Source organism: Leucopleurus acutus (genome assembly GCF_964270905.1).
Source record: "Leucopleurus acutus genome assembly, chromosome: 14".
In the NCBI taxonomy this organism is placed as follows: domain Eukaryota; kingdom Metazoa; phylum Chordata; class Mammalia; order Artiodactyla; family Delphinidae; genus Leucopleurus; species Leucopleurus acutus.
The window spans coordinates 60,224,546-60,238,088 of NC_139156.1; the positions used below are offsets into that span (position 1 = coordinate 60,224,546).

A 13,543-nucleotide genomic window follows, 5' to 3' on the forward strand; every position below is an offset into this window, starting at 1 on the left:
AATGATAGTGAAGATGATCCAGGACCTCGGAAAAAGAATGGAGGATCGAGAAGATGCAAGAAATGTTTAACAAAGACCTAGAAGAATTAAAGAACAAACAGAGATGAACAGTACAATAACTGAAATGAAAAATAGACCAGAAGGAATCAATAGCAGAATAACTGAGGCAGAAGAACAGATAAGTGACCTGGAAGACAGAATGGTGGAATTCACTGCCGTGGGACAGAATAAAGAAAAAAGAATGAAAAGAAATGAAGACAGCCTAAGAGACCTCTGGGACAACATTAAATGCACCAACATTCGCATTATAGGGGTCCCAGAAGGAGGAGAGAGAGAGAAAGGACCTGAGAAAATGTTTGAAGACATTATAGTCAAAAACTTCCCTAACATGGGAAAGGAAATAGCCACCCAAGTCCAGAAGGCACAGAGAGTCCCAGGCAGGATAAACCCAAGGAGAAACACACCCAGACACACAGTAATCAAATTGACAAAAATTAAAGACAAAGAAAAATTATTAAGAGAAGGAGCTGAGGGTGCCTGCTGCTTCCCGGTCTAGGAGAGGGTTAATGCTTACCTCCCCGTCCAGCTCTTGCCTCCAAACACCAATGAGACTCTCTGTTCTGGAGCCAGACACGGCTTTTTGTTTTCCTCTTTGGGGGTCAGGGAAGCACAGCCATGAGCATTGGCCCTGATCTCAATTCCTGGGAAACTGCCCCCAGGTACCAGCCAAGTGCTGAGCCTGCTTCACCCTCACCTCCACCCTGAGGGGCTGAGAGCGGGCAAGGTCAGCCATGGTCAGAAGAAGACCATCATTCAAGGGCTTGGGCCTCTGTTGACTAATCTGTAAAACTTCACTAACCCCCGCCCTACCCACCCCTCCCAGGGTAGCTATTAGGAGGATGTGCTAAGAAGTAAGGGCTCTTAAAACTACTCTGGGCACCCTCTTCCTTGTTACCACCATTTTCAAATCTAGTTCTAAACAGTTCATTCATTTTGGGGAACAAGTCATCTCTACCAAAGAGATGCGAGTCTTCTAAACCATCCCAAAGTTCAAGACCCTGTGTCAGGATCCTGGATGAAAATGCAGATTCCTGGGGCCCTGCCCCGGACACATGTGGTCAGAATCTCCTCCAAGGCAGGGAGATATGTGTTTAATTCAGGCCCCAAGAGATTTGAGTATACAATCAAGTGGAAGAACTACTGTTTTACGGTTGGGCAAACAAGGCCTGTCTGAGACCAGGAAGAGAAACAAGGGAGATAACAACTCTCCAGAGGCTGGTGTGGGAGGACTGGCCAAGAGTCACTGGGAGGGAGGAGTGGGAAGGGCCTTGGCCTTCATCTGGCCCCATCCCAATTTCACCGATAATGAAATTGGGGCCCAGAGAGTGCGATGAGTCCAGGTCACCGAGAACATTCATGAAGACAGGCCTGTAGTCTCCCGGCTCTTGAAGCCCTCACACACCTCCTACATATGTTGTGTGTTTTGCCCCTGCCTGGAGGTCATGCCCCTCTCCGAGCCCTAGGTTCTGTGTCTAGTCAGAGGCTTGAACCAAGTTAAGTCTTGTTCAAACTCCGTTTCTTAATGCTCCTGCTCCCTAGCCTTTTCATATCCAGAGATAAAATGTGTGATTTTCACTGCAGAACAAATAGAACTGTGCCTTTTTTCACAAAGGAAAAAAGCCTCTTGCCGTCCTTTAAGTGCCTGGAAGGACCTTGGGCTCAGGAGTCCTTTGTACCAGGCCCTTCTAACCCAGGGTAGCCAGGTGAGCTCTTTCTACTGAGACTGTGGCTCTGAGAGGTCTGACTCACTCCCTATCTTCCAGGGCTTTCCAGTGCTTTCCCTTGGTAGCCTCAGCCAGCAGAGCCAAAGGAGCCTGCGTTTTTGACACAGATGGCACTCAGTCTACATACCTCCATGACCAAGCTGGCAGGCAGCCCCAGAAAGGGACAGAGAAACACACAGCTGCACCAGAGTGTGATGAAACCCACCTTTTCCAGCACCCATCCCCCTCCCTTTTATTTCATGGCACTGATGAGAGGCAACCGTTTTAACAAACATGATTTTTTTTTATTAGAAAAGTAAAAAATATTGCATAGGTCTTAATACTTGAACATCAAGTGTATTCATGAACAGCGAGTATCTTCATGTAAACAGTTCTAGATGGAAGACCCAGATGGTACTCCTCTGGGGGAGGGGTTCCAGCCCCCACCCTAATCAGCCCCATCCCCTCACAGTTCAACCCTTCACTACACATCCGGGGATGGGCCACACGCAGCTCCCAGGTGTATTTTTTCTTCAAGTGTCAAAGATCCCCAAGTGATCCCAACACCCACCCCTTCCTCCTCTTACATTCATGCGTCTGTAAGATAGCTGCCTAGAACAGGTCAGTAGTGAAGCTCCAATCAAAAAAAAAAAAAGATACAAAAACAACAAACATTTGGTCCCTTCAGACCATGATACACACAAACCACCTCGATGACCTCCCCCCCCGCCCCCCGACCAGAGCCGGCTACCGTGAGCACACATCCCTTGCAGATGCCAGTGCAGCCCAGCTGCTCTCATGGCTCTGTCACACCATTGTTGTCTTAACTGTCAGTAACAATAAAAATAATAAGGTACATGCTACATACACATCCAGCCAGAAGCCTGGTTGGCCCCTAAGCCTTTGTTTCATGCTACAGTACTGAGGGGCAGCGTGTGAGCCCAAGTGGGAGCCACCTGTCCACACCTCAGTGAGCTTCCTAGGGAAACACTGTGTTCCCCTCACCTTGACCTTCCTCCCCACAGGTGGCTGTTGTCAGTTTTCTAACGACAGGCAGCAGTCCCTCAGCTTCTGCCTGCCAATGTCCACCCCAAAAGTTCAACTGTCTCTGTCATGGGGTCAGTATCGGCCCCCCAGACCCAAGTTCAACACTCCTCAATGAGCAGCTGCTCTGAGCTGTACAGCTTCTTTTTGATTACTCGGAAGCCTGTGCTCAGCGTCAGGGACTGGCTGAAGCCGGGGACGAAGGGAGAGTTGGCGGAGCTAAACAACCCCTGGATCTTGGGCCAGAGGCGTGAGTCCAGGCGCAGCACGAGGGTCAGCTGGAAGGTGGGCACAAGGCTGGGGTCGAGAGCCAGTTGACCCACGCTGTGGCAGCTCTTGCCCTGCTCTACGCAGACGTCTAGCAGCACCCCCCGCAGCCCGCACGGCTCGCTGTAGGCCAGGCGCAGTAGTTCTTTGCCCACCTGGCTCACCAGCTGGCTGGGCATCAGCAGGCGTGCAGGGCGCCGCGAGCCCAGCCGTGCCTGGGCCAGGCTCTCCTGCAGCAGCTGCATCAGGTTGGCACACAGGTGCTCATCCTCGGGATCGCTGAGCAGCTCGAAGTCGGGCAGGGACACCCCATCCAGGTAAGAAGAGTCTGCAAGGGAAAGCACGTAGGGGAGGCAGTTAGAACAGCTCTGAACGGGGAGGTGCTGTTTCGCTAAGAAAGCAGCACTCCTTCCCACTCTGTGCCTCAGTTTCCGCCCCACTCTCGTACCCTATACTTCAATGCCCCTCCTCTGCCCGCCTCCTTCCACAATCCGGATTCTGATGGGATAGGAAGCCAAAGTGGCTTTGACTCCTTCCAGCGCGGTGCTTTCTCACCTCCCCGGCCCCTCTATTCGCGTCCGGCTCCCGCCCACGACTTACCTTCCTCCGGCCCAAAGCCACTGTTGCTGCTGTCCAGGGACTCGCAGTCCGAGCTCTCCAGGCTCGCGCAGCGGCCGAGTGCCTCTTCTCGGGCCGCCGACCCCCAGGCTGAGCGTGGCGGCTGATCTGGGGTGGGAGTTCGGGACAAGGACGAGGACGAAGAGGACGACGAGAAGCGATCCCAAAGGCTAGGCATGGTGAGGACGGACGCCAGGACGTTTGCAGATGAGCTCAGGGTACTGGAGCGCAGAAGACGCTGTAAGACAAGAGCGGCGCGGGCCCGGCGTCAGTCTGGGGTCTGCTCCAGACTGAGAGCGCTAGGATCCCCACGGCTGAGGCCTCTCCTCGCAGCGACCAGCACACAGAGAAGGGACACTCACCAGCTACTGCGGTCAGCTAGAACTGGGACAAGTGCGTGCGCGAACTGGTGCCAACCCCCGAGCTCTGCCCGGACCTGTCCCTTCTCCCCACCCGCACCTCCCCCTCGGCCTGCCGCGGTCCCTAGTACCAGCGCAGAGAGACCTATAAGGACTAGTGGGGAGAGGCCACACCCCTTCCGCGCCGCGGCCCAATCCAGACCCGGGAGTGTGGCCCACCTCGACCAATGGGCTCTGGGCGCACGTTCGCAACGTTCTCTCCTGCCCGGTGACAGCCGCCTGGCCCCGCCCCCCTTGGGCCCCAGAAAGCACCCGGCCAAACCCGCGAGCCTCGGCCACGCCCCCTTTCTGGAAAGGGATCCGCGGCGGCTGCAGCTGCCAAGGTCCCCGAGGGCGGTCGCGGCAGGGGAGGATCTAGGAAAGACTTGTTTATTATAGGGTCGTATTGCTGGGGGAGGGGGTAGGCGGCGGCCGCGCGGGGGAAGAGGCAGGGGAACTTGAGGGGGCCAACAAGCAGGGAAGACGGTTGCCCCCAGCGTCTGAGAGCCTGCGAGCTCTGGGCACAATTGGGCGCACAAGTGGATGCCAGTGGGACGGCGGCGCGGGGAGCAGACTTTAATCCACCGGCCCTCGCGCACGTACCCCACGCTAACCCTTCCTTACGAAGGGTCGGGTTATGGGGGTGGGGTCCAAAGACTGGGCAGCTCCGGGCACCGTGCTCCCTCTTCCCGGCGGCCCCACCTGCCCGCCCGCTTGTTACTCTACAGCCCCAGGGGATGGATTAATTGGGGGGGTGGGGTCCGCTCCCAGCCTCCAGCTGCCTCCAAGGAGGGGGTTTGGGAAACGTGGTTAAAAGACTATTGATGGGCCCCGGTTCCTAGCGCTTGGTTCTGGAGCTGGGAGCCATATCAGAGGGACCCACTGACCCACCCGCCGGCCCTAAGGACGGACAGAGGTGCGGCTGTGCCTCCCCCGCCCGCTGCGGCCGAGAGGCCCCGGGCGTCCGCCGGGTCCTAGCGCCCCTCTTCGCCAAAACGCTTTGTGTAAAAGAGCCGGAGAGTTGCATCAGGACCGAAGACCTAGATCTCCGGAAAAGCCCCGGAGTGAAATCGCTATCCCCTGTTTCGTCATTCAGGAGGGGCCACAGAAAATGTGACCCGACGGCGGTGCTCGAAGACTGACAGAGATTGCTGAAGGTGGGAAGGGGATCGGACGGATTCGACCTTTATTTATTTAAAGATATATCAATCTGGGTCACAGGATCCTGATGGAAGAGAGAACCAAACTTACATCAGACGCTCCCGTCCCTGGGAGGGCCAGAGCCTAACCAGATCAGACTGGCGGGCGTCTCCTCGGGGCAGACTTGCGCGTGACAGAAGACACTTGCCGCCGGAAGAGTCCGGCCGCTGCCATCCACACCCCCTCCCATTAAAAAAAAGAAAGAGGCTGGCCCGTGGGCCTTCTGGGCAAACCAAGACTTAGAACTGTGAACGACCAGAATCAAGCCCTGCACCCCATCCCCTTTTTCCAGATGGGAGAACCATCTCTGCAGACAAATTTATGGATAAAAAATAAATTAGACGACTCAGATTAGGAGATATCTTAAAGACTGCTGCAGAATAGAATAGTCTGTTAGCTGCTGGGGCTTTCAAGGCCTGAACACTGGCCCTTTCTTCCTATCCTCCAAGCTCTAGTCACTTGCTGGGAACCTTAAAGACACCAGGTCTTGGCAATTAGGTGAAGTGCTTGGAGGACTGAGGGTAGATGACATCCTCTTGAAATCACCCTTTACTGAGGTGGGAAGGAAAGAGTTGGGGTGACCTGTATGGGTGTGTCTTTCTGTCTGGACTGAAGATCAGGGAATTAATCCATCAAGACCATTCTCTCCTCCCAGGCTGACTGGGCTGGGGACATCTGAGACAGCAGGATATAGACTTAGGGTGTTTTTCTTCTCTCTCTCTCCACCGACCCCGCATGAAAAAAAAATTCAGAAAAATGTGGAACACTAATCTAAGAAAAATAGAGGTTTTTAAATAGAGGTTTCAGAAGCAAAAGAATCCAGTGCCATTTTGGAAAGGTCAGTTTACTAGGAATCATTCATTCATTCAATAAGTAGCCATCACGGAAGAAGTGTGCTAAGCAGCTTTTTTCATTCACTGTCTCATTCTGTTAATGAAACAGCTTTTTATAATGGGGAAGGGCTATGTTCAGGGGCACTGGGTAATTTTGTTTCTTTTCAAAAGAAATCCATTAATGTTGTTGTCTCATCATTTTCAGAAAAGGACAGGCAGTCTTAACCCTGGAGGTTTTTCCCAGAGGAGAGAGTGGGCTATAGGGTAAACAACCACCTGCTAGGAGGCCTGGCTGCAGGGGGATGAGGGTGGAGGGCTAAATGGCTTCCCGACTGAAACTCTTCACCCCTATGAAGGAGGGGGGCAAAGCCCCATACCATTGTCTGTCAGGAGAACCTCTGGGTCTAGAAGGGGAGTTTCCTAACTGTTCGCCCCTCCGAGGAGCTAGGGTGGAGGGTCTTGGTTCATCCTGTGAGGTGAAGGGCAGGATCCCTTCCACATGGCTGGGGCTGGAAAGACATGGTTACCATCTCACACACCTCTCTCTGCATTGAAGATGGGATGGGGGGGTCCCAAAAGTGGTACTTGCAAGGAGCCGGCAGCTCCATCTCCTAGCCTCTGAGCCAGGCCTCTTCAAATCCTTCAAAGATCCTATGAACCCTGCATTTGCTTCTCTCCCCCTCAGGCTTAGGCTGGCTGCAGGTCAGGCTTGCCTGGACATGCTCCTGCCAGCAGCCCTGGAGACCCAGCTGTGGCATCCCTTCCTGCAGGAAGCCTTCCCCAGTGCCCAACCCAATACACCATCCCTTAGGTGCCCCCCCCTCAGGTCATCCTCACACCCCATGCACATCTCTGTTAATAACTGTTTCCCCTTTAGTCTTCTCACCGGACTATGAGCTTCCTGAGGGTGAGTTCTACTCTTCTTTTTTTTTAAAATTTATTTATTTTTGGCTGCATTGGGTCTTCGTTGCTGCACGCAGGCTTTCTCTAGTTGTGGTGAGCAGGGGGCTACTCTTTGTGGTGCGCTTCTCATTGCAGTGGCTTCTCTTGTTGCGGAGCACGGGCTCTAGGCGCACGGGCTTCATTAGTTGTGGCACGGGGGCACGTGGGCTCAGTAGTTGTGGTGCACCGGCTTAGTTGCTCCGCGGCATGTGGGATCTTCCTGGACCAGGGCTCGAACCCGTGTCCCCTGCATTGGCAGGCGGATTCTTAACCACTGCACCAGCAGGGAAGTCCAGTTCTACTCTTCTTAACTTCCAGTGGCTAGCACATAGTAGAGTCTCAGTGAATATTCCTTGGATGAATAAATGAATGAATGGATAAAGCAAGAAGGTGGATTTTCCCAGAACTGCAGACCTACACCTGGATTCTCAGGATCTGGGTGGCCTTTGGGGTGAGCCTTCAGAAGAACTCCATGCTACCTTTCTACCCCCTTTCTCACAAGTGCTAAGAGTGTTGGATGTATCTGAATATTTCCCTTCTTCCTCAGCTCAGGTCAGGAAGTGGGCTTCTAAGGCAACCTAATTCTTCCAGTTTGGGTATAGTCGGCAACCCCAGGAAGTTGGGGATAGAGGTTCATTGTGCAGAGGGCTGACTTGTGGGAAATCTTTTAAAGCAATTAGTACCTTCCCTTCAAGTGCCTTAAAATACTCAAAAATTTTTTTATTGAGATGAAATTCACATGTAAAATTAAACTTTTTAAAGTGAACAAGTCAGTGGCATTTAGTACATCCACAGTGTTGTACAACCACCACCTCTATCTATTCCAACACATCTTTATCATCCCAAAGGAGACCCTGAACTCACCAAGCAGTCACTCTCCTCAAAATACTTTTTTTTTTTTTTGGATTCAAAATACTTTTGAAGTTTATATTCCCTTGTTGGTGGGAGTAGGGTTGCCCCTTTGCACGACTCCAGATAGCACCATTACCATTCGAGTCTGTGCATTTACATGTGTCTTCTGGGGAAAGCACTCCTAACATAGACACAGTGTGCAACATGGAATCTGTATCAAGACGACCCTGATGGGGAGATGGCTGAACTCCCAGCAGGAGTGGGCTAGTGTCATGTCCCCAGTGACTCAGGCTTCTGAAGTTGGTAACCATGCCCCATGTCCCAGTCTCTGTGGCCAGAGCCATGCCTGTGCAGAAGCTCTGCCCCTTCTCAGGCTCTGCTCTCTTCCCGTAGGACTCACAGCAGCCTGCAATTTCAAGTCAGTGAGCACACACTCCAGGCCACCTGCCCCTCCCTGTTCTGGCGGTTTCTGTCCTGTGCACCGGTTCCCAGGACCTCAGTCTGGCAAGTTGCCCCAGTTGGGTGTGGGGAGTTAAACCAGATCTTGGGGTGGGGGTGTGTTTCTGGGAACCCCAGAATTCAGGATGGGAACCCCTGAAGGCCAGCCAGCATGCCTGCGCGGCTCTGCTTGGGTTGCCTCCACAGCCCTTTGGAAACATGTCATTGAGGGGAGTGGAGGTGGCAGGAGGCGCCCGGGTGGTGGGGAGAGGGTGGAGTGGTGGTGGCACGTGCGGACAATGAAGCCAGCAAAAGTGTTCCCAGGACTCCTGTGGCTTTTTTACTTGAAAAACAACAACTTGGTCAGAATAGCAAGATTATAAGTGCACCTGGTTTACTAGGAAGGCTGTGAAAAGCTGTTGACGCTGAGGGCTTTAGCAGGATTTTGACTGTGATATTGGAGGGAGAGTTAAAAATTCAGTGGGGAATCTTTTTGCAAGTGAAGCTATTTTTTGAAATGGATATACTAACAATACATTGTATTGTGCAGCCTTTCAAAGAAGCTTTTGAATTATATTATCTACTTACACCCGAAGGAATGAATATAATGCCATTCTACAGAAAAGCAAATTGAGGCCCAGAGTGAGTGTCCTGGAATCCTACCATCAACTGGCGGCTTTCTAGCCTGATTGATAATTAGAATCTCCTGTGGAGATTGAAACCCACCTCCCCAGTCCCCATTCTGATTTGGTAGGTCTGGATGGGTCCCTTTTGTACAAAGCTCTCTGGGCGGTCCTGATGCTTATCTTTAGTTGGGATGTCTGCAGACTGACCTGTCAGGAAGAAAGGTAGGCCTTGGAAGGAACGCTGGCTTGGCTTCCCAGCCTCTCTGTGGGTTGGGGGTGGGTTCGGGGCAGGTGAGATGGCACACAGCTGTGGAGACTAGGCCCACATGCGGTAATGGTGTGCTCACAGCCAGCCAGTTCTAATGGGCTCCTAGGTTTCACAAGAAGTCATTTCCTCTGGGGACAGGGCAAAGGGCAGAAGGAACCCCACCAAGGGCTGGCTTGTTAAACCACCATGACAAAGGTGGAGCTAGGAGGGTAGCCTGAGTATCCTGCCGGAGCTCAGGTTACCCCTGCAGTGGTGAAAGGCACGACGGCCTGCCAGACCTCCACTGCTCCCCCCGCAGCCAGAGTTGTCCTAGGGATCCAGATTCCAGGGCACTGTCTCTCTTTTCTCACTAACACACTGGACTGCCTCTCAGGAAGGAATCCCATCTGCGGGGTCAGCTTTTGGCCAGCTTCTCAGAATCCCTCTTCCATCCTAGCTTCTGAACTCTTATGAGAGAAGAAAACAGTGAAGTGGAGGGAGGCTGAGGTAACACCCCTCTCCAGTTAGTACCCAAAGCCTAGGCTAACTGGCTTTCCGAGGCAAGCCCAGGCCCTGTGAGGGGACAGGAGTCAGCTGACCTGAGTTCAGGCTATTTGGCTATTTGGCTGCTAAAGATGAATAGGATTCCGAGCTGTGGCCTGAATCAGCACCTAGGAAGCGTAATGTGTCTTTGAAATCCAGTATTTTCATTACAAATTATTATTTTATTTTATTATTTTTATTACAAATAATGCAATCGTGCATTCTATTTTCTATTTTATCCGTGTATGGGAATTTGTGTTAATTTCGGTAGCAAACTTTAAAATGACAATACTTCAATTACTTAATCTTCCCTGCCCCCCCCAAAAACCCTTTTTAACAAAAAAGATACACTGCGTTTATCCTGTGGCTTCAGACACTGTTGGGATTTTCATACCCCAGTTTTGAAAACCCAGAACTAGAGAATCTCAAGGGCCTATTCAACCTCCACAAAGATCATAACAAAGAAAAAAAGATTTCAGTTCTATGGAGCTCCTTTTCTAAAACTCCCGGGGTGGAGGGCGGCCCATAGGGTGGTGGACCATCTGGAGGAGGCCTGCCAGAGAAGGTAGAAACAGACGTCCCAGTTCCAGCCCTTTCAGTGTTCTCGCTTTTTGAGGGTTTCCAATTGCCATATATCAAAGCGGGGCAGGCAGGGTCAGGATGAGCTTTGTTCATCAAGGTGGGGGTGGGGCGGGGGTGGAGGGATGACAAGGATGATCAGAAGCTGCTACAGTGGGGACAGCCTGAATCCAGGCTTGCATTTGCATAGCGTAGATGAGACAGGCCTCATCAGTGCCATTGTACAGGTAAGAAAACAGGTTCGGATAGGTGCAGGGACTTGCCTAAGGTCACATAGCCAGTCAGCAGGCTGGAGCCGTGACTCTAGATCTAGGCTGATTTCCTTGATTCCAAGCCCCTGACACTTAGTTGAGAGCCAAAGGGACTGTATGGCTGGGAAGGGGGGCAGTACACGTTGGGGAGCGGTGGTGTAGAACAGGTGGAGTGAACACCTGGAGTCGATATGGAGCTATTGACGGAAAACTTTCTCTGCTGGTTAGGCTCTTTATCTTATCTGATGAGGCTCTTCCTCCCCATGCAGAATTCAGCAGGGCCCAGCAGTGCTGACTCAATGGCAAAGCTCACTGTCGCCATGGGGTCCCCTTCAGCTAGACAACCGCAAGCCCAGAAGTGACACTGATTCTGTCACATCCTCCCTCCAAGTATCCTCCCTGAGAGCTCAGGAGGGCCCATGTGGGAAGTGGTGAGCCAAAAGAGGAGCCTCTCCCCGCCCCCAGCTGTAACGTTTGTAACCCACAAAGGACAGACTTTGGCGTAGGAATCCAGAAGCTACGGCTGAATCTTTTTGTATTTAAAAATCACACGCAGAGAAACACAAAAAAATCTAGATTTCTAGCTTCTGCTCTGGGAAGAGGAGCACACAAGAGCTGAATTGACTTCCCCGCTGTGGCTGGTCTGCAGTGGGGCCAGCCGGGATGGGGGAAGGGAAGACCCCCTGCTCCCTTTCCTCTCCCCTCCCGCCCCCCACCCTCGGCCGAGGTACGCCTTCAGGGGAGCCGGGCAGGGGAGGTGACAGATGCTGAGCAGCTGACTGGGGAGGTGGGGGTCTGTCTCCACGGACCCCCTGGTGTGTGTTGGGACGAGCGGGGACGTGACTTGGAGAACGTGCGTCTTGGGGACGAGGTGGGGGGGAAGGAGGGAAAGTGAGACAGGGGAGGAGGGCGGGGCTAGCGTTGACCCCGCCCACTCCTGGGAGGAAGAAGTCTCCTCCCACCGTCCGAGAGGAAAGCCGCCAGGCTGGGGAGATGCTGAGCTCAGCGCTTTAGTCGTTGGGCTGCTGGGTGGGGGGCGGGGCGCGCGGCTGGCGCCTTTCTGGGGAGGGCAGAAGAGCGGGGAGAAGGGGAGGGAGGAGAGGCTGAGGAGGCCCTCACAACCCTGAGGCAGTAACTCTCCTCGGGCCGGGTCCGCTAACAAAGCCGTCTCTGTTGGGGTGGGGGAGGCCTCCTGGGTGCACGCAGAACCTTATGGGGGTGGGCGGGGGAGTGTCTGTGAGTCACCACCCTACACCCTGACTTAGGCCCAAGAACCCACGTCAGAGAGGCAGAGCCCTTGTGCCCTCTGACCCCAGGATTTGTTTGGTGGAGGGAGTGCAGGGAGCAGTGCCTGCTCCTATAGGGCTGCAGGTCAGAACTGCCCGGGCAGCCCCCGGGGACTTTTATTTAAGGCAGCCTTATAAAAAAGCAGGGAATATCAGCTTGGGAGGGGAAGGAAGAAAACCCTTTAGACCTACTTGGCACAAATGGTTACCCGGGCCAAATGGATGGGTGGCTATTTTTGAGCTGACCTACATACCTATTTGCCTCTTTATCTTTTTATTATCACACATAGTTATTATGGGAGCTTTTCTTTAGCACTCGGTGCAGCTGCTGCATTTGCTGAGGGCTGCACAATGAGGCGTGTTGCCTCATTCTCCCAGGAAGTTTTAAGAGTCTCTGGCCCAGGGAAGAAGGACATCAATAGGCCTGCAGAAGCTTCACCAAGTTCTTTCCCCAAGGAATGGGATCCGAACCTGGATGCACCACGTCCAGAGCTTGTTAGCCATGGAGGCCAGGAATGATATTCAGATTTGGCAACAATGTCCCTGGGTTTTGCCCAGGGCGGCCTAAATGGGCCTCATTGCTTGCCAAAGTTGACCTGTGGTCCTGCAGCCCCACACTATGGCAGGTGGGGCTTCCCTTCACAGATGGAGAAACTGAGGCAGAGATGAATTGTGGACAGAACTGGTTTGGGATTTCCTGCTTTGATTGTGGAAGTAACTCTGTTATCTTAAGTAGAAACAAGGAGAGCCTGGAACTTTCTATTTTACTTTTGTTCAGCTTCACTAAGGCCTCCCTCTCAAACCTTTTAATAGCTCCCCACTGCCTTTAGAGCAAGTCTGACTCCTTACCTTGGCCTCACAAACCCCCAGGGCTGGCCCTTGACTATCTCTAGCTGCACCTCCCTCCCAAAGCCAGGAGGGGAAAATCACAGATGGTTCTAATTACCTCTGAAACGCTCTTAAATTTTCCATAAAGTACAGTATGCCTGGCTTTGTGTATACAACTTTGCACAGTAATATGTATGTAGATGTGCAAAATATATACAGCCATGTACAGTGGATCATAAAGAGAACATCAGCAAAGTGTAAGCATATAATTTACAGTATTTTTAATCACTCTAAAGAGAAACAGACACATAGATGTGGAGGTGAGACTGGCAGAGGTGACAGCAGATTTCTGTCTCCTCCCATCTGGTGCCCTCTCTAGGGCATGAAATCCTTGGCCCCTGGGGAGGAGAATGCGGGCTGCTTGCCCTCTTTAAAATGCTCTTTTTGGCTTGGATTTTTCTTTCCAGGCTGGTATAATTGACTTCGCCCAGGTGCCCTGTGCCCCGTGGGATGCTTTTCCTCTGTGGTCTCAAGTGTCTTCCCTTCCAGCTTGCTCCCGTCTTCACACAGATTACTTTTCCCAGATGCCCTTCTAGCTCCTTCTGACTCACACTCCAAGCTTGTCTCATCTCAGGGCCCTCCAGGAGCCCCTTTTGAGCACACTTGGGAAGCTCCATGTCCCCTGGCCGGGGAGTGCAGGGCCAGGGAGTCCAGTCCAGAACTGCTTGCCTTTGAAGCCAGTGCTCAGTTCCCAGCGCTGTGGATGTGTCGCTCTCTTCTCACGTGATGTATATTGAAATTATCCTATCCTGGGTCTGATGCTCCATC

At 52.6% G+C, this 13,543-nt stretch overlaps 1 protein-coding gene across 1 annotated transcript; it reads right to left on the minus strand.

Moving 5' to 3' along the window:
• Positions 1–2,054: 2,054 nt before the first annotated feature.
• DDIT4 (DNA damage inducible transcript 4) lies at positions 2,055–4,167 on the minus strand. Its single transcript, XM_082854634.1, has 3 exons — positions 4,055–4,167; positions 3,675–3,930; positions 2,055–3,402 (listed from the first exon to the last, which is right to left on the minus strand). The coding sequence occupies exons 2-3, from the start codon at positions 3,868–3,870 to the stop codon at positions 2,909–2,911; spliced, it is 690 nt and encodes a 229-aa protein (XP_082710760.1). The 5' UTR covers positions 3,871–3,930; positions 4,055–4,167; the 3' UTR covers positions 2,055–2,908.
• Positions 4,168–13,543: the final 9,376 nt, after the last annotated feature.

Bases quoted from the DNA above. Each gene is read 5' to 3' on its own strand.
- DDIT4 (XM_082854634.1), bottom strand. From the start codon at position 3,870: ATGCCTAGCCTTTGGGATCGCTTCTCGTCGTCCTCTTCGTCCTCGTCC. The intron at 3,403-3,674 runs GTAAGTCGTGGG...TTTCCCTTGCAG, and splicing joins TGGCTTTGGGCCGGAGGAAG to ACTCTTCTTACCTGGATGGG.